The sequence below is a fragment of the Eleutherodactylus coqui genome, chromosome 2, assembly GCF_035609145.1.
Source record: "Eleutherodactylus coqui strain aEleCoq1 chromosome 2, aEleCoq1.hap1, whole genome shotgun sequence".
NCBI lineage: Eukaryota > Metazoa > Chordata > Amphibia > Anura > Eleutherodactylidae > Eleutherodactylus > Eleutherodactylus coqui.
Window position 1 is genome coordinate 68,145,239 of NC_089838.1, and position 26,177 is coordinate 68,171,415.

At 40.6% G+C, this 26,177-nt stretch overlaps 1 protein-coding gene across 3 annotated transcripts in view; it reads left to right on the forward strand.

Moving 5' to 3' along the window:
* The window catches only part of ATP10B (ATPase phospholipid transporting 10B (putative)), a 361,387-nt gene that overhangs the window by 276,581 nt on the left and 58,629 nt on the right, over positions 1-26,177 (forward strand). For all 3 annotated transcript variants that reach the window (XM_066591077.1, XM_066591078.1, XM_066591080.1), the window contains one exon: positions 25,090-25,294. In XM_066591077.1, the coding sequence (XP_066447174.1) occupies positions 25,090-25,294 (205 nt within the window). The remainder of the gene's footprint in view (positions 1-25,089; positions 25,295-26,177) is intronic.

The following is a 26,177-nucleotide window of genomic DNA, read 5'->3' on the forward strand; positions in this document are numbered from 1 at the left end:
CATTAAATGAAATTAGGAGTGATTTGTGCTTCCCCGAGCTGCCAATTCGTTGCTAGGACTTTTTCATATAGTATAGTACATGGTGTGGAAATATACTTTAGCTGTATTGTATGGGGACAGCTTGTATACTTGGCATCTATGGCGTGATACTTGTGTGTGTAAATACAGATAATACATTTTATAGAGCAGTACACTGTAGATTTATATTTTTAGATCCACAAATTAGCTGTAGACAATGTTTGGCACATAAAGTGCTATATAAATATTTGTTTTATCTTTCTTTGGTACTAGGATCTATACTTCTGAAGCAGTTTCCCAATATAGTTACATTAGGGAACATGCTCATTAAGTTGCAAATCTATTTATTGACCTGTTAAAGACTAAGCGCTGTAAATATATGGCGCTTGTTCCTGGGCTTTAATCCCGTGCCACAGTACAAATACGGTGCAGGATTAAAGCCCCCACTCCTGCAAGCTAGCAAGAGCAAGTCAGGTTCTCTGCTATGAGAGACAGCTGAGCACTCAGAGGAGAAGGCAGAAGCTCTGGATTGTTTCCGACAGGTGGTTGGAAAGAGAACTGGGTTTTCTCATCTCGGATATGAAAAGCGGAGATTAGAACACCCCTTTAAGCACATCTGTTACAGCAGATATATAAGGGAATTCCCCTTTTTGGGTTAAAACTAACCTATGTTGATTTCAGGTGTTCCAGTAATTAACTATTTCTAATTTGGGAACATGCAGATGGCCATTACATGCCGTGTGTCAAATTAATGGCCAACCGTGTAAAGGCCCATTTATATGGATTGATGATCACTCAAAGATCCCTCAAAAGACAGTTTGAGTGACAGCTTTGAGGGATCATTTTGCATAAACTTTTAAGTAGCTACTCAGCTACTTAAGAGCAATTAAGTGTGCAAATGAAGCCTTAGCTGAAGGCAGTTAATAGCCCCAGGGCTCTTATCTGCTTTTAGTTCTTTTACTCTCCATCGAGAAACAATGCTATCAGCATTACCCGTGGAGAACTGCTGATAAGAGGGAATGACGATTTTTAGGTTGGACTGAATTTAACGATCAGCTAGCAGTGCACAAAAAGTGCACGATGGCCGAGCGTTCAGATGCAACGATTCTTAGCGATTTTTGAGCGATCATCACTTCGTGTAAATGGGCCTTAACACATGGACAGCCTGAGTAGCTCTTTGTTAGCAGTTCTCAACTCTGGCCAAAAGAGAGGGATCTGAGGACTTCTGTGATATCCCTATGGTGTAATATGGTTTATGGAAAGGTGTTGCCTTCATAAGAAAACTCATTTGAAGTATTTCTACAACCATTGTAGTGAATTATGTTATAATACAGTCTCATTAGTTCAAAAAAATTATAAGATTGTACGAAACGGACCGGTAATCTATTGAATGACAAACGGTAAGCCATTCACTTATTCTTCGTCGGTTATTTTATGATTGTTTAAAATAATAGTTCAGGCGTTCTGATTTCCTATCTCAGTCCCCTGAAAGATCAATGATCGACTAAATGAAGGAATGACTAAATAATTGAAAATTGAGTTATTTGTGTGTGTAAACTGACGCCATTTGAAAGCAAACGACTCTGTCAATGATCACTCATTCTAACGATTTTTCGCTTGGTGTAAAAGCAATGCAGTGTACTTACAAAGGTAGTTAACCTTGTATGTCAGTTAAGCCTTTACGTAAACTAGAAAGTGATGTTCAAAGATGAACATACCCCATAAAATGAGCATACCCTATCTCAGGCTCAACCAGGAAGGCTTTGACAGCAGTGGATTGTGAAATGAAGACTTTCTGTCCAAGGAAGACAAATGGTGCATTGTTTTTATCTAAAGAGTTGTTTTTTTCAGAAGATGAAGCACCATCTCAACTTTTCAAATACTGATAATTAAAGTACCCTAACATTAGCCCATTCCCTAAATTAAAGTGGCCACAGACCAAAGCATTTTTGTCCCTTACAATTTTTTTTTCAATCTATTAAAATTGCCTGTAATTTTCTATACAAGATGGTTTGGGCAGAGGATGTCAATTAAAGGCAAGATTAAAAAGATTTCTGACACAGTTTTTATAAATTCTAGGGAAAAATGCATGGAAAGCCCTGAGTCCTAAGTAAAGTGAATGCAAGTTCTTCAAGAAAGAAAAAAAAACTATCAGCTAATAGTGATTGGAATACAGAGGGTGCGTAGAATCTAGCTCATTCATGTCCCTATTGATATAATCCTTCTGTATGAAGACTTGAATATCCATGCTAAACGCTCTTAACAAAAAGCTTGGATTAGCCTACAAAGGTTTCCTTAAAGACAAACCACCCCCAAGCACAGAATCCAGCAGCACCAGATAAAGAATTGATTTACACAGTAAAAACAATTAAGATGTAGTAGACTTCTTCAGTGAGAAGTCTCTTTAGAGAAAACAACCCTCAGGATTCTTATTTAAATATAAAAGTGTCCATATACATTAGACTAAATTGATGAAAATGGATGATTCTCACCAAAACAATCATTTATCCATTTCCATCAATGTCAACTAAAACGTAACTTTGTTTTGCATTTTTTGGGCTTCAAATTTCTCCAGCACCCAGTTTTTGAGATCTAACCTTTTTTAATAATATTAAAAACACATAAAGCTGTTAAAAATGCAAAATATAAACATTTTTGTAGGCTTCCCGCTTCATATATTTTAATGAAATGTTAAGGTAATATTAAGGAATTTCTTACTTTTATGCTTGCAGATTTTTATTTTAATATTTTCAAATGTTATTATGCGTAATGGCCATATGTTTAGGTTAAAAAAAGACAGAAGCAAAAGAAAATGGCTAAAATGAGTTGTTTGTTGACCCTGCTGATGTCATTTTTGTAGACTTCAGTCAGCCTGAGCCATCTCCAAACAAGCTGCTGCAGCCAATGACAGATCGTCACTGAGCTCTGTCATTGGCAGTGGCAGGTTTATGGAACATTACAGGCTGACTGTAGCCTGTAAGCAAACAATATAGTGGAGACCCAGGACCAGATTATCAAAAATAGTGAAGGGGGAAATAGTAATATAAATGGTGGCCTATGATGATGAAGGGATTAATGGTGATCTCTGCGGTGGTCTAAAGTGGTAAAAGGAATAGAAACAGCATTCCTGGTGGTCTATGATGAAGGGCTTTTTTACTGTAATTCAGTGGTGTAGGTTAGTGAAGCTCTATTACTATTACTTCTATGTTTCTATTCTATTACTTCTATGGTAATCTGATCTGTCTGTATACAGATGACTGGAGCCCCATTTACACACACAGATTGCTCAAAAGAAGCTGACAGTTATGAGCGATCATTAGTAGCACTTTAGAAGCTAACAAGCTTCATTTGCATGTATTTAGAGAACAGTGGGTGGTCTGTTCTCTAAATACATTGCTATTATTCTCCAGTTGGACAGCAGATAAAAGAATGTTATCAACGCTGCCTGCGAAGAACTCTGCATGCGGTCCATCTTATCAGGGACAACAGATTTTAGGCTGAGTTGAACTGAGCGATGGACGAAAAGTGCACGGTGAGTGCATGATGGGCACACATTTACAAGCAACGATTATTGCTCAAAAGATGGCTTTTGAGTGAATTTTGAACGATAATCATTGTGTGTAAAAGGGCCTTGGGTAAGGATCTAATCAGTACATACAGAATGAGTTATCAGTGCAGGAGGTGTGGGGAGAAGAGGCCAAGAAGTGAAGAAAGAGACATTTTTAACTACTAATGTATTAGATAGTTTCTTATTTGTTTGTACTATAAGTTATGAAAAAAGTTAAATTATTTAGTCAGTCACACCATGACACGGTGATACATGTGACCATATTATATAGAATAATTATAAGGCTCCTTTGTAATTATAACATTATACCTTTGCATTTTATTTATATGAATCACAGATTTTAGCATTGCACTGCAATATTGTAGACACATAACCTGTGCTTCCCCATATTAAAGGGGTTGTCTGAGTTATTTGTTTTTTTTGTAATGTGTTCTCCATGGCTAAACATAATTAACGTACACTCATTGTCAAAAAAATCAAGCATCTAGAAGGAGTTGTCAGAATCCAGTCAAACTTTCTATGTGTGAACGTTGATATAAGCAAGTGATTACAACATCACAGCAAAAATTGCATAAAGCAAAATTTAAAAGGAGGCTCTAGTACCCTGTTGTACCGCCTCTAGCCTGGATACAAGATGTGATATGGGTGAGCATGAAGGCTCTAGTACCCTGTTGGGCCGCCCATAGCTTGGATACAAGATGTGAAACGGCAGGTATGGAGGCTCTAGGGCCCTGTTGTACTACCTCTTGCTTGGATACAAGATGTAAAACGTGGGGTGAGGGGGACATGGAGGCTCTAGTACCCTGTTGTACTGCCTCTAGTTTGGATACAAAATGTGGTACAGGTGGGCACGGAGGCTCTACAACCCTGCTAGACTGCCTCTAGCTTGGATACAAGATGTGATACGGGCAGGCTTGGAGGCATACAGGTACCGTATGTTATTCTGCAGCACATTGGTCCACATTTGCTGTAAACGAGCCTCTCCTGGCTCCTTGCATGTCCAACACCACATTTCCATACTCTGCACTGGCTCCATTTATAGGCTGCAGAGGTGGTCTGTGAATGGCATGTCACAAGCTGCTGCAGTCACAAACATCAATGCTCGAGTGGTGATGTATGTGATTGGCTGCATCAGTCTGTTTACACAGAGTCGGCATCAAGCATCACCATTCTCAACTCCTGATATCATGGCACCCAGGATATGAGCGCTGATGCCAGGAGACCAGGTGGTGACGCTGCCCCTCTTAATGGCTGAAGTAGTCAGGTGACTTCCTGTGACATCTCCACAAGAAACACCAGGAGGACGGCGGGGCTACAATGCTGGACTCTGACAGCAGAGGAGGGTTAAGTGCAGCTCTTTTTATTATTTTAATACAGCGGGTGGTATAGGAACAACATTATCTGGTAACCTGACAACCCCTTTAATACCATATAATGTAAATGTATTGACCCGCGCACCTGTGTGTCCACCACACAAGCAGATTCTTATCTACTATGGGCAAGCAGTAAATACTCTCATTAATTAACTGTAAACAGGCATCTTGAGAACTGTGAGGTATAATATAGCAACTATATTCAAAAATTGTGCAATTTTTCATCATTCAAAGAAAAACGTTTTTTGAAACTGCAGTACGACAAAAGTTTGTGGATACATCTGAACATTTCCATATATTTCATGAAAAACGTTTGCTTTATAAGAAAAAAATATTCCATTTCAGTTTCCAAATTGTGGAAAAGAATCGATACCAAAAATATTAAGATTTGTTACCAAAAATATCTGTCTGCTTTAAACTCTAAACAATGTTCTTAAAGGGAACCTGTCCACCCTATAGCACCGTAACCTAAGTCATGGTGCTGTCAGGGACATGACAGTAAGCCCAGTGATGTACGTTAAGCTTACCCACTCTTATCTACTCTGAAGATCGCAAGGCGCACAGAAATCTTAGTCTTTTCAGATTCCCATACATGTGCTCTCCTATGCAAGTCTATGGGAGAGTGAGTGCCTGGCAATCTGAAAAGAGTCAGATTTCTGTGTACCATGTGTTCTTACACAGGACACTGTGGGAATCAGGGAGCGGGCGAGTACAGAAAATACATCACTGGGCTCCCAGTCACTCCCTTTAAGTTACGTTTTTCTTATTTATTTAATTTTAAGTGATCCTTTTGTTTACACTAGCCGATGAGAACAAAGGAATGTGACAGCAGCTGTTTGCACAACTGAGCCTGTGTTTGAACACACACTGGACTCTGCAAACAGCTCCTGAAGGCTTTTTACATGCAAATGAAGATGATAAAGTGTTAATGGTCATTAACAGTTCATGCAATTAGATCGCCAAATCTTTAACTCTTTCAGTCTTTTGACTTTGCATGTAAAATGGCCTTAACTTTACACAGGCAAGTGCGATATCGGGCCATAATTCATGGCCCGATATCGCACTCACCAACATGCGATTTACTCGTGGATGCAAGGCGTTTTTATCGCAAAACCACCTGACGTCACTTCGGGAAGTAGCGATCCTCTGCTGCAGCTGACAGGAGGGTAGGATCGCGATGTTTCTCCTATTGTTTTCAATGGGGAAACCTCGTATCTCACTATGTGCATTCAGCACGTGTTGCCATGCTGCCGCCTGCCCCATTGAGAATCGTGGGCGATGCGAAAGCACGCCCAAAGATAGGACATACCCCGATTTTGTCATGCATTGAAATTTTGGAGAAAATCATGCGTGATTTTCTCACCCATGTGAATCCAGCCTTACACAATGGAATAATCTTATATGAAAATGTTTGTACATGCATGTATATTTTTTACTTGCCTCAATACAGATGCTAAGTCTCATGCTAATAAATGCCAATATGTGAAAAATGGGTTTTAGTGTATAGTAGTATAAGAGCATGTCTTTAAAATGTGATGTAATACATTCAGCTTCCCTCCTTGTCTGGCATTGTAGGTCTTTAATATGGTATTTACATTCTATGCTGTGGGATAAGATTAGTAGATTACCAGCGCACACGTAATATGCTTTCATCAAATATAGAAGGTTGTATTAAAGTGATAAGCACGACACGATTCTGATTGCACACTGTAAATATGCACAATGTACGCTGGATTTGCCATTCATATTTACCAAGGGTATTGATTTAGGGGGTTGTTACCCATGTCAGCAAATTAAGTGTGGTAAATAGCGTTGATCAATTCAAACCAGTTGAACCCTATTTCAGGTCCAATTTTACTAAAGGTTTGGTTTGCTGTGAACCCGAACCTCAGGTGGCTCATCTTGGCTGAACCTGGTGGTTTTTGTTTCTTTTCTCCTGTGCCTTAGTGATTAGGTGGTTATCACTGCTGCCTTGCAGTTCTGGGGTACTAGGTTCAAATCTGACAACATCCCTTGGTCAGATTTGAACCTAGGACCTTAGCAGTGCTAACTACTGACCTACCATGTTTCCTCCTTCTCAATAAATGGATACACTATATAAAGAAAGGTGAATATTATAAAGAAGAAACCCACACAAACACAGGGCCAACTTACATTCAAAATGACAGGGATGTCACGTGACAACCTGTTTATACCCTTACTGATGATTGCCAAAAATGTATGGAGCAAATTGGATGCTGTTATTTGGAACTGGCTTGGGAGCCGAACCTGCTCCGTATGCATTGGGTGCCAGGTGTCTTTGATTGGCTATTAATTCTTTAGATGCTACTGTTAGCACTGACATCAGCATTTAAATGGTCCGACAGAGGAAAGGGGTTCCCTCTCTCACCCAAATGGTACCACCATGATTAAATTGGGGTATGCCGTTTCACTTATCATGGCAGCCTGGGGACTTGTGAAGTCCCCCAGGAATGCCATAGATACATTCCTGTTAAGCCCCATACTTAATAGAATACCTGCAAATGTACAATATATTGCTATACTGACGTTTTGCTATATATTGTACATGTGATCAAATGATCATCAGTTTAAGGGCTCAGTCACACGGGCGTACCGTGTGTCGGACGAATCTCCGCATGACCGGCTCCATTGCCAGCCATATGTTCTTTTTCCGTCAGGTGCGGAGATTCGTCCGCACTGCCGTCTTTCCGTCCTGAAACATGGGCGGATTGGCGCCCGTGTGACTGAGCCTTAAGTCTCCTACAGGGACTTTTGAGTAAAAATAAGGATTCATTTTTTTTTACTAGTAAATGTAAAAATATTAAGTTAAAAAAGCCTTTTCCAAGTGGTCATCAAAAAAATGTAAAGAAAAAATAAAAGTTTTTAAAAATCGCTATTGCTGCAACCATAAAAGACAAGTTTCTGATAATATTTAAACCACATGGTGGTCTCTATAAAAATAATTACGGAATGCCATAATTGCGTTTTTGGTCACCTTGTCTCAAAGAAAAAAAGTACAATAAAAAGTGAACAAAAGTTTTATGTATCCCAAATTGTATCAAAGGAAAGTATAGCTTGCTCCAGAAAAAACAAGTTCTGGTCCATCAATGGAAATATTAAAAAAAAATGTGGGGTCAAAAGATGATGACAGAAAGCAATTAATTTAATGGTATTTTTTTTTTTACATAGTGCAGCATTAAAAGACTACAGTATAAAATTTTGATATCGCTGTAATTGTACTGACCCACTAAATAAAGATAATGTTGTTTTTTTTGCCACACCATGAACGCTATGAAAATAGACCCCAAATTACTCACCCCACAAAAAATAAGCCGTTATGGCTACATCAATGGAAAAATGAAAGTTATGATTTTTTTTGAAAATGGGTAGGAAAAAATGAAACCAAGGGGTAAATTTGCTCTTGTATATAGCAATCCTTTGTACTAGTAAGGTTGTTGTGTCTGTTCAACCAAAGGAATAAAATAGTTCGCCAGAAGCTTTAGGTATTTGGGAAATGTATTAGTCATGGCTAAAAATTGCTTTGATCATTGACTGTATTGTGACATTGTCATTGAGACATATATATATATATATATATATATATATATATATATATATATTTGCCAATCTACAGCAGTGGTTCCCAAAATGGTCTGTATGGACCCCCAGGGGTCGATTTTGACTTGCTGGGGGTCCATGTCAGCTAGAACAGAATTTGGGGGTGCACGAGATGTGAATGGGGGTCCACGTGAGTGGACTGCATTTAGGCAGGTTATCATCAACATTTAGACTTTCTGTAAATGACATAATACACCTTCCACAGATTGTGTACTTAATACTTATAATGAACAATTTTATGAAATATCAAAGAGGTAAGTCATTTCTATGTTAATGTAGAGTACACGCAAAACTACTTGGGCTCTGGCAATAGGCAAAACAGACCTGCACAGTAGCTAACTTTCTTATAAAGTTTCTACTGTGCATCATTTTCACATGATCCGCCAGAGCCCAAGAAGTTTTTCACAAACGATACCTATCTGCTTTGCGGTGCGCTTTGTTCATGTGCAAGTTTTTACAAGTTTTCATACTGGCGGCAAGGCCCTTTACTAATCCTGCATTATGGACTATCTCAGAAAAGTTTTTGATACCTTTTCCATCTTCATACCTCGTGGAAAGGGGTTTTAGCGCGGTCGCCAATCTTCCTACGAAAAAAAGCTCCTGGCAGGCTTCCGGGCACTTGACAGCACCGACAGATCATCTTTTGCTAGTAACAGGGTTTGAAGGCTCCACCTCCAGCAAGAGATTGCTCTGATTGGCACCATTGGTGCATTGAGTGCTGGCTCTGATCGACTGATCCAATGTTCGAGGAACCAATCAGAGCAATCTTCTGCTGGAGGCTGGGTCTTCAAACCCCATCACTAGCAAAAGATGTTCTGTCGCTACTGACAAGTGCCCGGAAGCCTGCCCAGAGCTCCGGAGAACAGCGGGAGGTACCCAGACGGCGCCAGCTAGGTGAGTATTGATTTTTTTTTTAGGTAGTATAGCTAATGCTTGCGTTTACTGCTGTCAAAAACGTGGTAGCAAATTGTGCCACGTATTCAGCAGCGCTGAAACCACTGTCCATTTATTTCAATGGACGACGCAAAGCTGGAAACAGCCAACGATAGAACATGCATCGCTGTCAAAGTGCAGCGTTGAAGATGCTGGGTTTTGATACTTGTGTGAGTGGCCCCATTGAAATAACTGGGAGTGTTGTAGAGCGTTTAGCGCAGCACAGTGCTGCACCACACGAGGCCCATTTGACTTTGATCAGCTAAGGAAAATTCTATATTAGGCCTGCTGCACCCGGCAGGATTTGCATTGCGTAATCCAGAGCGGGTGTCCATCTCCGTATTCTGCAGCAAATACCGCCCATAGCATGCTATTGAAAAATGATTTTTTCTGCACACGAGCAGAAATCAATTGCAATTTTCCGCTTGTGGAGAAAAAATCGCAGCGTATTCTATTTTTAAGCAGATTCCACGTTGACAGCTTAAATTGAAATCAATGGAAGTCGTCCAACAGGTGGCCCTTCCGCAATTGACATTACGGAAAGGTCGCGGATTCCGCGTCATCATCTAGATGATGACGCGGAAAAAGCCGGGGTTTAAAAAAATAAAATCTGTACTGCACATGTCCGACGGCGAGCCATGCGGACCATCCATAGTACAGAACAAAAGACAAAAATACAGGTACGCGGATGCCGGCCAGGCACAGGGTCGGATTCCGCTCAGGGCTCCTGCATGTGGAATCCTACCTGGTCATGTGCAGCCGGCCTTAGGCAGGCAGGGAGTCTATGGAAAGCAAAAAAATTGGCAAGTGGTCTATGGGGCAAAAAGTTTTGGGAACCTCTAATCTACAATTAGAGATGAGCGAACCTACTCGGCCACGCCCCTTTTTCACCCGAGCGCTGCGATTTTCGAGTACTTCCATACTCGGGTGAAAAGATTCGGGGGGGCGCCGTGGGTGAGTGGGGGGTTGCAGCGGGGAGTGGGGGGGAGAGGGAGAGAGAGAGGGCTCCCCCCTGTTCCCCGCTGCTACCCCCACTCTGCCACGCCTCTCCCCGCCCCCCCCCCCAGCGCCCCCCGAATCTTTTCACCCGAGTACGGAAGTACTCAAAAATCGCGGTGCTCGATCGAGTAATTACTCAAAACGAATATATTCGCTCATCTCTAACAATAAGGTATTCAAATTCACTCCATTTTACATTCATTATATGTTTTTATTGAATGTACATTTTGGGACTCCCAGAATTCTGCAGTAATCTGTAGGAGAACCCAGCAGCAAGTGGCCAGTTTTCCTGCCCCACCACAAAAGCAGAAATAAAGCATTTCCATTGAAACAAGCTGTGTTGTCAAGTCCTCCAGAGTGGAAGAGAGAGACGCTCACAATTGAAGTTCATGAACAGGAGACTCAGCTCTGTTAACTAAGAATTCCTTAATAGGGTTCTTTCAAAATAGGCTTTCTATACCGGACAACCCTTTAAAAGGGGTTTTCTGGGGCCAAAATTTGAATTCTGAAAAGCTGAAATCTAGGAGTTACAGTCAAGTAGCGGCAACCTGTATCTATTCCACCGCTCTGGACCCTCTTCTTCATCCCTTGTAGCTGCCAATCTACCACTGTCTTTACATGAATCATTTCTGCAGTAAACATAGTATGTTAGGCTAAAAGAAGACAATGTCCATCTAATTCAGCTTGTTTCCACCCCGACCCCCCCCCCCCCCCTTCCTGGTTGATCCAGAGAAAGGCAAAAAAAAAACCAAAAGCCAATTTTCCCCATAATGGCAGTCAGAATACTCCCTGGATCAACACAACAACAGATGTGTTACCTACATCTTCCAGAATGCATAGAGCTTGTTCACTGGCCAGCACTGTAGTTCCGCCCACATCTTACATGTCCCGCAACTTACTAGACCAGCTGGTGTGCCAGAAAAAGCCTACTGACGCAGACAGACAGGAACATCCGGCACTCTAAAGTCCACATGAGAAATACAGCGCAGTGCTTCCGCTCTTGTCCTCCCATCATGCACTGCTCACAGGATGTTGGAGGTTATGAACAGGGGAGGAAGCAGCAGACTAGCTGTTATAGGAAATGGAGATATTTTTCAGATAGACAGTCACATGACATAGAAAATGAAGAAAGTAGCTAGACCAGGTACAATAAACCCATTACCTATTACTGTGATGATATACGTACATTAGATTTGATAATTTTAGTCTATAGCCAGAATACCCCTTTAAATATCAAATTAATATATTTTTTGGTTTTACCATCTGCTATTCTGTTATCACTCCAACAAATTATGCAAAGATCAGATTTCCCTTATTGCATAGGACTGTGGCATGGTCCCTCACGTTCACACCACAATCTATGCACAATCTCACTAGGTTATTAGAATTTAAATGAATTAAAGGGGTTGTCCCATAAAAGACAATCGGACATGTCATAGGAATCACACTGATAGACAGAGGTGTAACTTGAAACATGAGGGCCTAATGCAAAATCTGTAAATCTGAGCCTACCATGTGCAATTTATAGTACAGATGTCACTAATGTAGCCCTCAGGTGCCAATTCACAGATCCAACTATTGCCTGTGTTGCCTCTGTAGAAGGGTATCTGCCAACTAAAAGCCTCATCAGTCAGGTTGGCTCTACCTACTTATGCTTGTTCCTGTGTTCAGCTTTCACTCACGTGATACATTTTGTCCCCCATATGTATTTATATTAGAAACAAGGGCACTGACCCATTAAATACGAACATTTTAGAATTCCAGCATAAAATGTACTGATGGGTAATTTTAGCTTGTTAACATCTCCGATCAGTGCCTCATATTACTACATGATTGTAACTTACAACCCTCTGCAATTAGTGTCTCTAATAGAAAAATGGTTTGACCTTTTCAGTACTAATTGCTGTGACATGTGTCAAATAAGAAAATCTACATATATTACCTTTTGGTGCAGCTTTTCAGCTGACTAGATGAATCATTTAAAAAGTTTTAGACTGACAAAAACTGTTCATTTATATTTATATAACCCAATTCATATCTGAATTTCACTACAAATCCTGGAGGAAGAGCCATTTCATTGTATAATATAGTTAGAATCATTATTGGCTATACTCTCTGTTCTGATCACTCCTACTTACAGGAATAATTGCACTGTCAAAGGTGTATAAGGGACTTGTGGGTATTCCATAATGTGTCTCATTGAGACTAATTCTTGCCAAATTCTAAGCCGCAATTCGCTAAGGTGATTCTACTTTAAAAGTTTAACTGTTTACTTGCCATTCCACTACTGTTCTTTTGCATTTTTTAAATTCACAAATGAATATTGTGTATTTTTGTAACTTCTTTGTCTGCATTTTATCCTAAACCTACGTCGTTATACCATTACCTGCGTCACTTTCCAACACATTCTGGCTTGCTTGCCTTCCTCTCCAACAGGAAAATTGCTAGTCCTCCCAACCAATATCTGTCGCTGGGTCACCAGTGGGAACCTGTCCTATGCCAATGCGTGAGTCCTGAGTACCAGCCAGTGGTCTAAGCACTGTGGCCCCTATGTGATAACCTCCCGCTAGCATGTAGTGTCGCAATCTGCATCTCACAATCATGTAACAACATTTTGCTAGGGTAGGATCTGTTTATGTTTTATAGATGACTAGCGTACCCGTCGCGCGTTGCTGCGAAGACAGACATACATACATACATTCGTTTTTATATATCTAGACAGCAGCTTTCATGTTACCTCAGCAGTATAATATATAGCAACCAATCACAGCACAGCTTTCATGTTACCTCAGCGGTATAATATATAGCAACCAATCACAGCACAGCTTTCATGTTACCTCAGCAGTATAAGAAATAGCAACCAATCAGAGCACAGCTTTCATTTTACCTCAGCAGTATAAGAAATTGCAACCAATCACAGCACAGCTTTCATTTTACCTCAGCATTCTCAATATCCAGCAATTGTCTTGCGAAACGTTCGGCGGATGCATCATTTTGTAGTTGAACACGCATCCCGTTGCTCGTAATGCCTTTTGCTTTTGTGCTTGAGATGGAAATCAAACGATCTTTGTCTGGGGGGCATAACTGTCGACGATGCTCGCAGGATAGGTGTACCACGCCAGTAATCTTCCCAGGAGTGTACTCAACAACTTCCCAAAGTTTCATGGCGATTAGATGAATGGTGTAGTAGCGCAAAAAGGACAGACAGACAGACATACATTCCTTTTTATATATATAGATGACATCAGGAAGTGAGAGAATTAGATTCCATATGTAAAATTTGGACGCTAATTATTTTGCGCTTAGAATTGAATAATCGAGTTGGGACCTATTAACTTTTCCTATTTATGACATAATCAATGCTCGTGCCAAATTTCAAGTTTCTATGACATTGGGAGGCGAGAAAATTAGCTTCCGTATGTAAAATTTGGACGCTAATTCTTTTGCGCTTAGAATTGAATAATCGAGTTGGGACCCATTAACTTTTTCTATTTTTGACATAATCAATGCTTGTGCCAAATTTCAAGTTTCTATGACATTGGGAAGTGAGAAAATTAGATTCCGTACGTAAAATTTGGACGCTAATTCTTTGGCGCTTAGAATTGAATAATCGAGTTGGGACCTATTAACTTTTCCTATTTATGACATAATCAATGCTTGTGCCAAATTTCAAGTTTCTATGACACCGGAAAGTGAGAAAATTAGATTCCGTACGTAAAATTTGGAAGCTAATTCTTTGGCGCTTAGAATTGAATAATCGAGTTGGGACGCATTAGCTTTTCCTATTTATGACATAATCAATGCTCGTGCCAAATTTCAAGTTTCTATGACATTGGGAAGTGAGAGAATTAGATTCCGTACATAAAATTTGGACGCTAATTCTTTTGCGCTTAGAATTGAATAATCGAGTTGGAACCCATTATCTTTTCCTATTTATGACATAATCAATGCTCGTGCCAAATTTCAAATTTCTATTACATTGGGAAGTGAGAGAATTAGATTCCGTACATAAAATTTGGACGCTAATTCTTTGGCACTTAGAATTGAATAATCGAGCTGGGACCCATTAAATTTTCCTATTTATGACATAATCAATGCTTGTGCCAAATTTCAAGTTTCTATGACATTGGGAAGCGAGAAAATTAGATTCCGTACATAAAATTTGGACGCTAATTCTTTGGCGCTTAAAATTGAATAATTGAGTCGGGAACCATTAATTTTTCCTATTTATGACATAATCAATGCTCGTGGCAAATTTCATGTTTCTACAATATCGGGAAGTGAGAGAATTAGTGGCAATGATGGAAATCGAACGATCTACGTGGGGGGGGGGGGGGGCGTAACTGTCGACGACGCTCACACGCGCGCCATTTATCATAGAATAAATGTACTATGCCTATAAGCTTCCCAGGAGTGTACTCAACAACTTCCCAAAGTTTCATGGCGATCGGATGAATGGTGTAGTAGCGCATAAAGGACAAACAGACAGACAGACAGACATTCAATTTTATATATATAGATGTGCTTCACCTGGCCTTCTTATATTTGTTTGACCCTTCTCACTAGTCAAAAAATAACTGGTGATTTTTGAACCCTTTTATCCCGCTATGAAGCTATAGGGACTCCTTAGCATCACATCCTGCAATCTACAGCCATGTGACTAAGTTGTGAGCTTCTCTAACTCAAGTCAAATTGTTCTGTAAAGGGAATATGTTTTGGGCTGCGATAATTTGCAAGGATTTGATAATCAACTGTGATGGTTAGGACTACTTGCGTGGAGGACTTGAGAGACAGGGGAGATAGCTGTGTGTGCGAATTCCTCCCATATGTTCCTGAGCGCTCTGGTGGGCATCCGGCCAGAGTGAGACTAGCAATAGGCATGTGAAGATGTAGACCTGGGTTCAGCTGGTGCGGCCTGGTCCCTACGGGACACCACAGCCATCTGCCCTATGGGCATATGCTGCTTTAGTTCTGCATTCTCTCCCGAAACGACTCCAGCGCACGGCATATCAGCTCCACTCCTAAGAGACCAGTTCCTGGCATCTGGATATCTTCTTCCACTCCCGTTTGAAGAGAAACTTTCAGTTTATGAGGACAAGATGAGTAATGTGAAGTAAATTATTTGTGGATTCCGCAATTGTGGCCAAGTAAACCTACTACATGGCCAAGTAGACCTATACTTGGAACTGTACAGTCTCCTCATACTGCAGCCACATCCAGTCCAAAGATAATATTGGGACTATCAGCGTGGGAGTGCTTGAGTTTGTTGTCATTTTCACCTGTTGTGGATTTTCTGGTCTGCCCTGTTCCTATTTGTTTACAAATAAACCTTTACCAGCAATGAGTGGAGAGCGTCCATATAGAGTGCATCCACGGAGCCCTCAGCCGTCCAATCTCTCAGAGGTCCAGCACACGGATAGTTCTCATAGGCCCCTGGTGGAGAGAGAATTACCCCAGCCAACACCTAGACACACTTCTACAGCTCTAGGCTGTAATCTTCCCCTTTGTATTTAATTTCCTAAAGAGGCACAAGAGACTTTTATTTGAAAATCCCCATCCTGGTTCATCGGGTTCAAGCAACATTTTGTTCCTCGACGTATTTAACTATAATCAGCGTCTTTGCAGAAGTCTAACATTAAAGGGAATTAAAAGATACTGTCTCCATTGTCCTCAAATTGGCACCCAAAGGTATAATCTCTATTTATAATCCCTTCTCCACTACCTTCTAAATATATAGCTTTAACACAGGTAAAATACATGCAAGTGATATGTGCGTCATGTGAAGAGGAATGACTCTTTCAGGAAGTTATTCCTTATTGTGAGCCATGTGCTATCATCATTAATACATCTGTGTACTTGTCAGACGTGAACTTAAATTAAAGGCGACTTCTTGGGTGTGGTCTCTTAGGTATGTGTAACAATTTCTTGACAGCTACTCTTACACGTATTGCAGTATTTCTCAAGCAGTTCACATGAGCCCTTGAGAACCCAATAAGTCATCAGAATGTTTCAGAGATAACGTAGATGATGTCATTTATCGTATGTCACATTATTTGCATATCATAGATTTTCTAGTACTCAAAATGCCATATTGCTGCATATCACATGCATGCTGTTTCCATTTCAAATAACGCAGCAAAGACTTTAATGGTCTGCGGTTTTATACATGGGTATGATCGACCATTTACCTTCATAATATCCTACAGTACCTATTTCTGATCCTTCAACAGCCATTTACAGAAATATCTGGGTTTATTGTAACAACAGATTGAAGGCTCTATTGCATGGCTGGACTACTAGATATGCTGGCTTCCATCATTGACTACTGGAAACAGAAGTATGAATACATGTACATTACATCGATTGCATGCATTGCATTCATCATTTTCTGCTTAAACTTTGTATGCTGCATTTTTACTATTACTTGGTTTCTGTATTTAAAGTGGGTGTTGAAGATTAGAAGAGTGTGGCTGCTTAGTTCCAAAAACAGCGCCACACCTCTCCACAGGTTGTGTTTGGTATTGCAGCCCAGCGCCTTTGAAGTGAATGAGGCGGTGCTGCAGTAGCACATACAACCTGTGAATATGTGTGGTGCTGTTTTTGGAAGGAAGTAGCCATGTTTCCCTTATCTTGGACAACCCCTTTAAAGTCCAGATTTGCTGCAGGAAGTTATTTTTAAAGCAAATATTGTTGGTTTTACCTCTCAATAGTCAGATTTGTCTTTTGCAAATATGTAGGACCAGTGTCATTACCCAGTAAACCCAGACAGATGCCGATGCCCAGCAAGCCCAGAATGAGTCAGTGACGGTCTAGTCTAGAACTTCAGTGTATGCTCTAATTTAGTTCAGGAGGCACAGTATGTTTCCTAATTAAAGGAAACCTATTGCTGAGCGCAGCATAAAATAGGGAGAGACATGCTGATTTCAGCTGTCTGTTGCTTATAGGCCACTGTTTAGTAGATTCTGACTACTTGCATAGTGAAGATGCAGCACCTGGTGAGAGATCATGCCGTCTTATTCATTAGGCACTGCCAACCCTGCTCACCCGCCATGATACTTTTCTCACTTTAACATTGTATGTTAAAAAAAAAGTGTCAGTGATGGTGGGTGGATGAGCTAAGCAATGCCTCATGAATAAGTTGGACTGAAGATCTCTCTACCAATCACTGATCCATAATTGATATATATATATATATATATATATATATATATATATATATATATATATATATATATATATATATATATATATATATATCGCTACAAACACATAACCCATTTTCTTGTGGCGCTATCTCTATTCTACCTTATTCTAACTCTTTTTTATGTAAGAGGGGGGAGCAGTGCTTTGCTCTACTTTTAGTACAGCGGCTCACAGCTGCTTTGAGAAGTGGCAGCTTTGGCCATGGTATGTTCTGCCCGCTTCCCGTTAGACAAGCATGGGGAATCTGAGAACAGTGAGAGAGTTGTACGCCTGATTTAGGTGCACGGTAGAAGATGGTAAATGCTAAAGGTGCTATGCCCCACTCCCAGCCCAGAAGACTCGAGAACATTCTTGGCATCCTGCCAGCACCATATAAAAGAGAGTGTGCTGCGCCACAAGGGGTGCAGCAGTATCAGAAAGCAGGGAGCCCTGACAGAGGGCGCACAGAGACTGGAAAGAGATGGTTTAGAGTTCTGTTGTCGGAACAGAACATTGGGAAGAATGCTGGGTGTGCTGCTGACTGTGTGGACTGGAAACTAGAGAGTGTCAACCAGTTTGCAACAGCCCGGAACACAGCAACTGTCAGGAGTGGAGAGTAGCACCCCTGACCCCAAACAACCCTGTGCAAGACATCAGATCGGTAGAAGCTGCAACCCCCACACAACAAAACCATAAATGATGCCGACCTCAAAGGGACACTGGGTATGCACACTTGTAGAGTCGCAAAACAGTAGTCAACAAGCCTGTTGTGTGGAATAGAATCTACCTTAAGAACACTGAACTGTTCACAGACTGAGTCATATATGGCCTAAGGAAGGGTTGCAATTGTAAACAGTAATCAGCCTTTCTAATAGCTGGTCTTAGACTGCTAACCCCCAGAGGAAAGCTGAGTACTATACTTTGTAAGCTGTTGACATCAGTATTCATTGAGTGTTAATGATATTGTTTACAAGGTGTTACCGCTACTGTGAATTGCACAAAGTGCATTATTACTCCTATGTTTTAAGGCCCTTACATGCAACTATTATTGCTTGAATGGCCGCACGACTAAACAAATTGACAACATTTTTGCATACAATTACTTGCGCCTAATCATCTCTATTTTTCCTCATTAGCTAAAGTAAACTCAGTAGCTGCTGTTTGCTCAGGTGGGCGTGTGTTTATGCAAGGGATTATTTGGCCAGCAGATTCCATTGTTTTCCCCTGGCATGAGTAAACAGTGTGCTCATATGTATGCAAGGCAAACAAAAACCATCTGGCAGCCGCTCAAATGACTGGACGAATTTCATTCAAGTGAAACATCTTTTGAGCAGTCGAACGATGGTTTTTATGCTGGCTAAAAACCCGTGGCTAATGGCAAGTGAACAAACAGTGCACAACTGCCCGCATTTACACATATCAATTATCGCTCACTTTCAGCCTCTTGAACAAATTTTGAGCAATAATCATTGCATGTAAAAGGACCTTTAGTTAGCCATAGATAGAGCATAGAGATTTGAAGGTATATATTTAATTGCATAATCATTATTATTTTATTGTTCACTTTTATTTCTGTTACTAAATAAATATTGCACAGTTTTGGTTACTCCTTCAGCTGCATTGTATCCTGAAGGCCGTGTTGCGACACCTCTACTTATGATATTTCCATTATTAGCTAACACCGCTGCACTTTTTTGCATCTGCAGAGTGAAACCGAAGAAAAATAAATCTGTAATTTTCCTTTTACGCAGTCAGATAATTGCACTTTCTTACAGCAGTGCAGCAATTACATAAAATGATGGGTTTACAGAAATTATTTTTATACTATACTCTCTAATAGTCAGCAGAGTGCACTTTCTGTTCTTTGTCTTATCTCCTTCCTGTGTGTTCTTAGCCTGGCATCTTTCTCCTCTAGTTCACAATGGAGCTCTATCCTAGTTACTATCTTTACTTTGCCTTCCTATTCACTCCCACTGTACTCTAGAAGAGTGACATTAGAAATGCTTCGACTTCAGCTGCCGGGTACCAGCTTTAGGACAAGGCTGTCACTTCTCCTTTGTGCCATGCATTACTTCAGGATAATAGCTATATTGTGCCTTATTTATTTCTGATACACTGCTGAATGTCATCTTGATAAGCACAGAAAATAAGTAAAGAAAATATGTTTTTTTCATGTCATGTTGATAATGAAGATATAGGGAAAAATTCAGTTGTCAGCTGCCTCAAATTTCAGCTAAAACTTTTAAAGTAACTATTTGAGCAGTATATACCATAGATGTATCCTGCTGTAAATGTAGTATTGGTATTCTGCGATAAAGCAGAGGAAGGGTCACAGTATGAACTTGTTAAGTTGTGGTCAGGAATTGTTTTCAGATTTAAGTTTTCAGAACTTAAACTTATTACTTGTAAAGTTGCCCTAAAGGGTCGTTTGTAGTCTGTTTTTGTCTGATCCCCACAGTGGTTGCCTGCCACGCATAGACTTGAGTGCTAGGCTCCCATAACCTGTGCTTCTGTAATACCCGTAGAATTACCTACAGTGGGCAATATATTTAGAAATATGATAATTGTGCACACTTCTTATCAAAACCAGTGATCTGATGAAACATGTCAGGGGGCTTCTTCTATTGTAATGTGCAATAAACCTCCACCAGCTAGATTACTACTCTCCGTCTGCCGGAGAGACCAAAGCAAAATTGTGGGGAGCAAAATTTAGGGAACACCTATTGAGCCTAATGGTATTTAGAATGATATGATACAGGTAGTTACAGTAGACTGAGGAGGTGAATGCATTTTTAAAATGCCTATAGCTAGTGTTTATTATGATATAATAAAGTTTACATTCCTGGGTGCTTTCACACTTGCTCTGGGGATTCCGCTTTTCTGCTCCATTTGGGGTGCAGGAAGGTGGAGTCCAAAGGCTGAACAATTCCATCTCTGGATGGAACCGAACAGCGCTGGGTGGACTCCACTGACTATAATGGGGTCTGTCACTTTCTGCCCAGCTTTTGCACAGATGAAAAAGGAATGCATGCTGTGCTTTTTCTATTGGCATTATCACCCTCATCTGTAAGGGGACCTTCATCCAGAGGTTTCAAAGCAGATGTGAAACCACCCTTTAGCCTAGTGCCCACAGCCGTGACAGGCTCTGCAAGCGGAATACTGCAGTGGAGTCCGTCACGGTACCCTCCCAGAGATCCCATACTCACCTCCGGATCCGCTGCCCAAAGTCCCGCACCCCTTGCCAGCGCGCATGCGCAGTACAGCACATAACGCGCCGGCAGTGTCATGCGACGCGCTGGCAGCATCATATGACATGCCCAAAGTGGGTAGGCGGGGTAGCGTCTTCATGCTATCTTCCGCTGTGCTACAGTGGAAGATAGCATGACGGATGGCTTCCATTGACTGCATTGGAAGCCATCCACGCATACGCCCGTGGCAAATAGAACATGCCGCGGGTGATTACGAGTGCTTTCACAGGGCGTAATTCCATGGTGGAATTCCACACCGTGAGCATTGCGCTATTACGGGGAATTAGGCCTTAGTTCTATGGTTGGCTTTTTTGCCAATAGGCAGTTTTTGTTTGTAGATGTGTGCTGGAGGTTCTAAACAAAGCCTCAGATGTAGAGGTGAAGAAAGCCTAAATATGCTGTATATACTGTGTATCTATATAGTATATATTTATCAGCCACTAATGTAGAACACACTTTACACAATATCTAGACTTGATACAATATTTTATCATGGCATTCCAGGATTATGAGCAACTGATTTGCATCAAACATTTTCTGCACTTCATTATTCTCGGAGAAGACGATTGCTTCATATGAATCTATAAACAGGTTACAATCAAATTATTAATCAGCATAAATTGAAATCCTTACATTTGAACACGCAATTACAGCCGGATGATGTTCCCACATGAAATAATGAAAATCACAAGAAGAATCAATAAAGCTCTTTGCTGTGATCCCACAATCATTGACACAGTTCATGTCTATATGGTAGGGAGCAATGTATAAGTTCATGGGCGTAGATACGTGTTAAACTCGTCCAAGCATGCAGCTTGGAGGCACTTGAAATTCTCAGAACTTGTTCTTTTGTTTTGCCCTCCTTCTCCTTTAAGATGGTTAGGTTTTGCTGACCCAAGAAACAGTACAGAGGAATATTGCTTATTATAAGCCAATTCTCTACAATGATTCTCAATGCCTCAGATTTCTTTAACGATTGTTGTGATTCTTATTTTCAACATACCATAAGTAATTTCTAATTTTATTCTTACTGAGCTTTCGAAACCTAATTGCTTTCTGGGAATAAGTACGGAAGTTCTAATCAACCCATACTCACAGGGATATAGCTGTACGAGATGCAGAAGAAGCAATTCCATCAGGGCCTTGGTTCCCCGAGGAGGCAAAAGGTCCTTCTGCTACATGAGAAGACACCAACATAGAACATGGTTAATGGGGGTCCTGTAGAGATTTAGCTTTGGGTCACAGGAGCTTAACATTATGCCTCTGCAATAACATAATGGTCCATCATAAGGCACTATACGAGTCCCTACCGTTTTGCGCATTTACCCCTTGAAAGGGGTTGCCCCAGCATTATTTTTTTTGTATTATAGTTTCCACTAGAAATAAGGCAAAAGCAGTGAAATACAAGAATCTGTCTCTACAGTCTAAGAAGCCTTTTAGACAGGAAAATTATGATTTAAAAAATTGTTCAAGCGAGCAAAAGTGAATGATAATTGTTCGATCTAAACGTGAGCCAATGACTGAACGAGTTAGCTGTGACCTCACTCACTCATTGAAATGAGAATCGCCTCATCTAAAAGGTCCCTTAGGTATGTCCTAACAGGAGCTAAGGCCAGGTAGTCCTGGGGAAATATTTTAGACCCCAGGTCGACAGAATAGACTGTGCTACAGAGTGATCAGGCTCCACAACCCCAATGTTGGGTCTGGCAATAACATAACAAAGGGAGTTCCCGTCCTATGTCAACACCGCAATCAGCTTTTATGATGCCGCAGAAAGGTTAAAAGGCTCTAACCAGGATTTTTAAAATTCTGGTTGTTAGGCTTGAAGGGCGTCTTGCAGTCATAGCCAAATTCCAGAGACTGATCATGCAGGTACAGCTTCTGCGGCCCACGTAATCCCATGTACAGCACGTCTGACTATGGGAAAGGGACCCATCATGGAACATGCATGTACGGTACCTGTTAGTGCATGAAAGGGTAACGGTATTTTTTTGTTGTTTTGATGTAGTGGACACTCTTTCAAAGGTGATATTAGGTTATCACTTTTAAAGAGACCCTGTCGTCCCCTTTGAGCCTCATGAGCTATGTTAGGTGAGTTCCAGCGCTGTGTCCCCGCAATGTAAGCGCACGCCAGCAGCTTGACTTTTCTGCAGGTGCATTCATCTCCCATTCATCTCTATGGGCTGAAATCTGATGACAGGTTCATTTTAAAGGGGATCCAGCCATCAACTGTACATCATGGAAAAAACAATTTGCAAATGTTCTGTAATCCGGGAGGGAAATGGAAGTATCACTATTCTGAAGTATTAAAAGCAGTGGACTGTCCATGTGACACACAGACATGCCAGGATCTCTAGAAGTAGTGGCAGTCTAGCTGCTCTTTTTACTAACTTTTTCAATGTTTATATAATTAGTTTTACTGTATATTTACCATCTGTAGGTCTTGTTCTGGTGATGCTAAGATCAAAGGGGCTGTAGAAGTGCATATTGCAGCCAGCAAACTGGAAATATCAGTTTAACTGGTTTTAGTGTGTGCACAGGCCTTGTAAAGGGAGTTATAGGGTAAAGGACAATACTGTAGATGAGGTTCTATAGATAACGTGACTTCTCTACAGTGTCCACATGCTTATAGTTTTTTCGACTTCTCACGCACAAACCATATAAAAAGATATCATTATATTCTCCTTCACTTGTCTTTTTTATGAGTGTTTTTGCTGCCATCATTAAAGTAAAACCTACAGGAAGCAATATCCATGGGCTTTTCCCAGCATATGCTATAAAAGTGACAACAGAAACTTGATTTTAAAGTTCTTTTGTCCTTGTATATAATTCACAAATAAATTTATCAAGTAATTTGGGAATTTGTCCAAAAATGATTTGCATTGGAGGTAAGCTGTGTACCAAAAAAAAATGTATATATTGTTTTATAGTATATTTACAAGCTGTAGAGGTAAACAGGAAGCAATACCGCTGCTAAAATCCATATACTTTTTTCTTTAACAAGCCAAACACACCGTGCTAACTCTTGACATTTATATGACCCCCCCACCACCTCCCATTAGGCCACATGTTCATGGACGGGTCGGATTCTGCATACGGAAGCCCACAGAGGTATCCGTCCCTGCCCGTGGCCGAGGACCATGCTTACCTGTCCAGGTCTTCAATGAGGATTTGTGCGCACCGCGAAATATGCTACCCATCCGCAATTCAATTGTGGACAGGGCGCGGATCGGACAGCTTCCATTGACTTCAATGGAAGCTGTCTGGGTGGGAACCGCAGCAAAATGGAGCATACTGTAGAAGCCCATATCTCCCTTTGGGCAGCTTGAATTGTGGGTTGGCTGCACAGGTGTCCCACATGGATTCCGCAATTTAAGTTTGCCTGTGGACATTGGGCCTTATAGTCTTAATGTGTGCAATTTATATATTGACTGAAAGAAAGAACCCGAAATATGTAATTGCTGCGTTCCACATTTTACAGAACCTTCTCAGCCTGTCAGAAATTCCATTAGGGTCTCAAGTGCAGGGCATTTCCTTACCACAAAGTCCTGTAATTAAATAGGTATTACTTGAAACCAGCCTTAGAAGAGTCTCATGAGTCCTCCCACTATTTTAAGTGACACATCGAGGGGCTGTTTAGAGGGTTGTAATGCATACTGCACACAGACCCAATGTAAATGGAAGGCCATACAAATTTGGACAGCCCATTCTTAATTTTGTTAACAGATTTATGAGCGCTCCCCACATAAACTTGCAGGGATTCATTATAACGCCAGCCTTAATCTTTTTTTAATGAGGAGAAAGTTGACTGTCATTAAAATTGGAATTATTTTTAACTAATTTGGCTTTTGACTTGATGATGTGAATGAAAGCAATGTAAAAATCTTTTCTGGTAACACTGGAGGATGAATTATCCTGGGTTTAATTGAGCTATGGCCAGAATGAGATCTGAATACGTTATTGTTTTTCAGGAAAAGGTAAATATTTCCCAATTTCTGGGTTTTACTATTGTTTGCCCTGGAGCAATATTCATTTGATGTAGTCAAGCCAGGACACCCCATGGCACTCCAGCTAGCGGCAGGACGTCTTCACATATACTCTACATATAATAATCTGGAAATTAATCTATATTCTGTTTGCTCTGTTGAAGGGGAGAAAGGAGATTTGTGGACCGGTGCTGGAAGGACGTCTGTGTTGGAGACTTTGTGAAGCTGTTCAGTAATGAGATCATTCCAGCAGACATACTACTTCTCTACTCATCCGACCAAAATGGGATATGTCACATAGAAACTGCTAATTTGGACGGAGAAACGAATTTGAAGCAAAGACAAGTGGTCAGAGGTTTTACAAACCAAGTAAGTATGCTCAATATTTCTGTTACAACCTGAAAAAATGTACAGGCTGAGGCAAAGTTGGGTATTCTTCAATCCCTGTTCCCAGTAGGATAATTTCTGATTCTGCAACCGATTTTGTAGGACCTCCATTGACCTATAAAGTTGTTGGCTTGAGAAGATGATGCCAGTGATGAATCTCAACAGGGTTAATCTCTGTCCTAACCACCGTAAAAGAACACTTTTTATTATATTAGTCCTTGTCTAGGATCTCAAGCTGCAGACATTTTTTTGGAACAGGGTTTAGGACAGTACCAGTGCCCTTCTGAACTGTTCTGTATACATTCTCCATCTTCTGCTGGAGTATTGCTTTAAACAAATGGGCAGACAATCCTTGACACTGCTTTGTGCAGCTTGGTGTTTTGAGCCAACGTCAACTGACAGAACGTGTAGAAACAAGTTCAGGTATCTATACTTTATGTCTCATGGTATCTATTGCCCTCCAATGTTGATCCAGAGGAAGGCAAAACACCCAATGAGGTAGAAGCAAATTTTCCTTATTTAAGCAAAAAACAAATTCCTTCCAAGTTCCAACCTGGCAATTGGAATGATCCCTGGATCAGCAACCCTTATGAAGTGATTAGTGACTATAACATATAATGTTGTAACATCCATAAAAGACTTTTAGGCCCATTTTATACGAATCTGAAACGTGTACATTTTTTATTGCAATTTGCTACTAGGGTGTGCTGTGAGCCATTGTTTTAATTGACAGTTTTACACATTGGGCATGAAATATGGGCAAAACCCAACAAAGAAACACTGTTCAATGACACTCCTTTTGTTAAACAACTGCTGTGTAAATTACAACTCCCAAATATAACTCTTCCTGAATAGGTCAATCTAT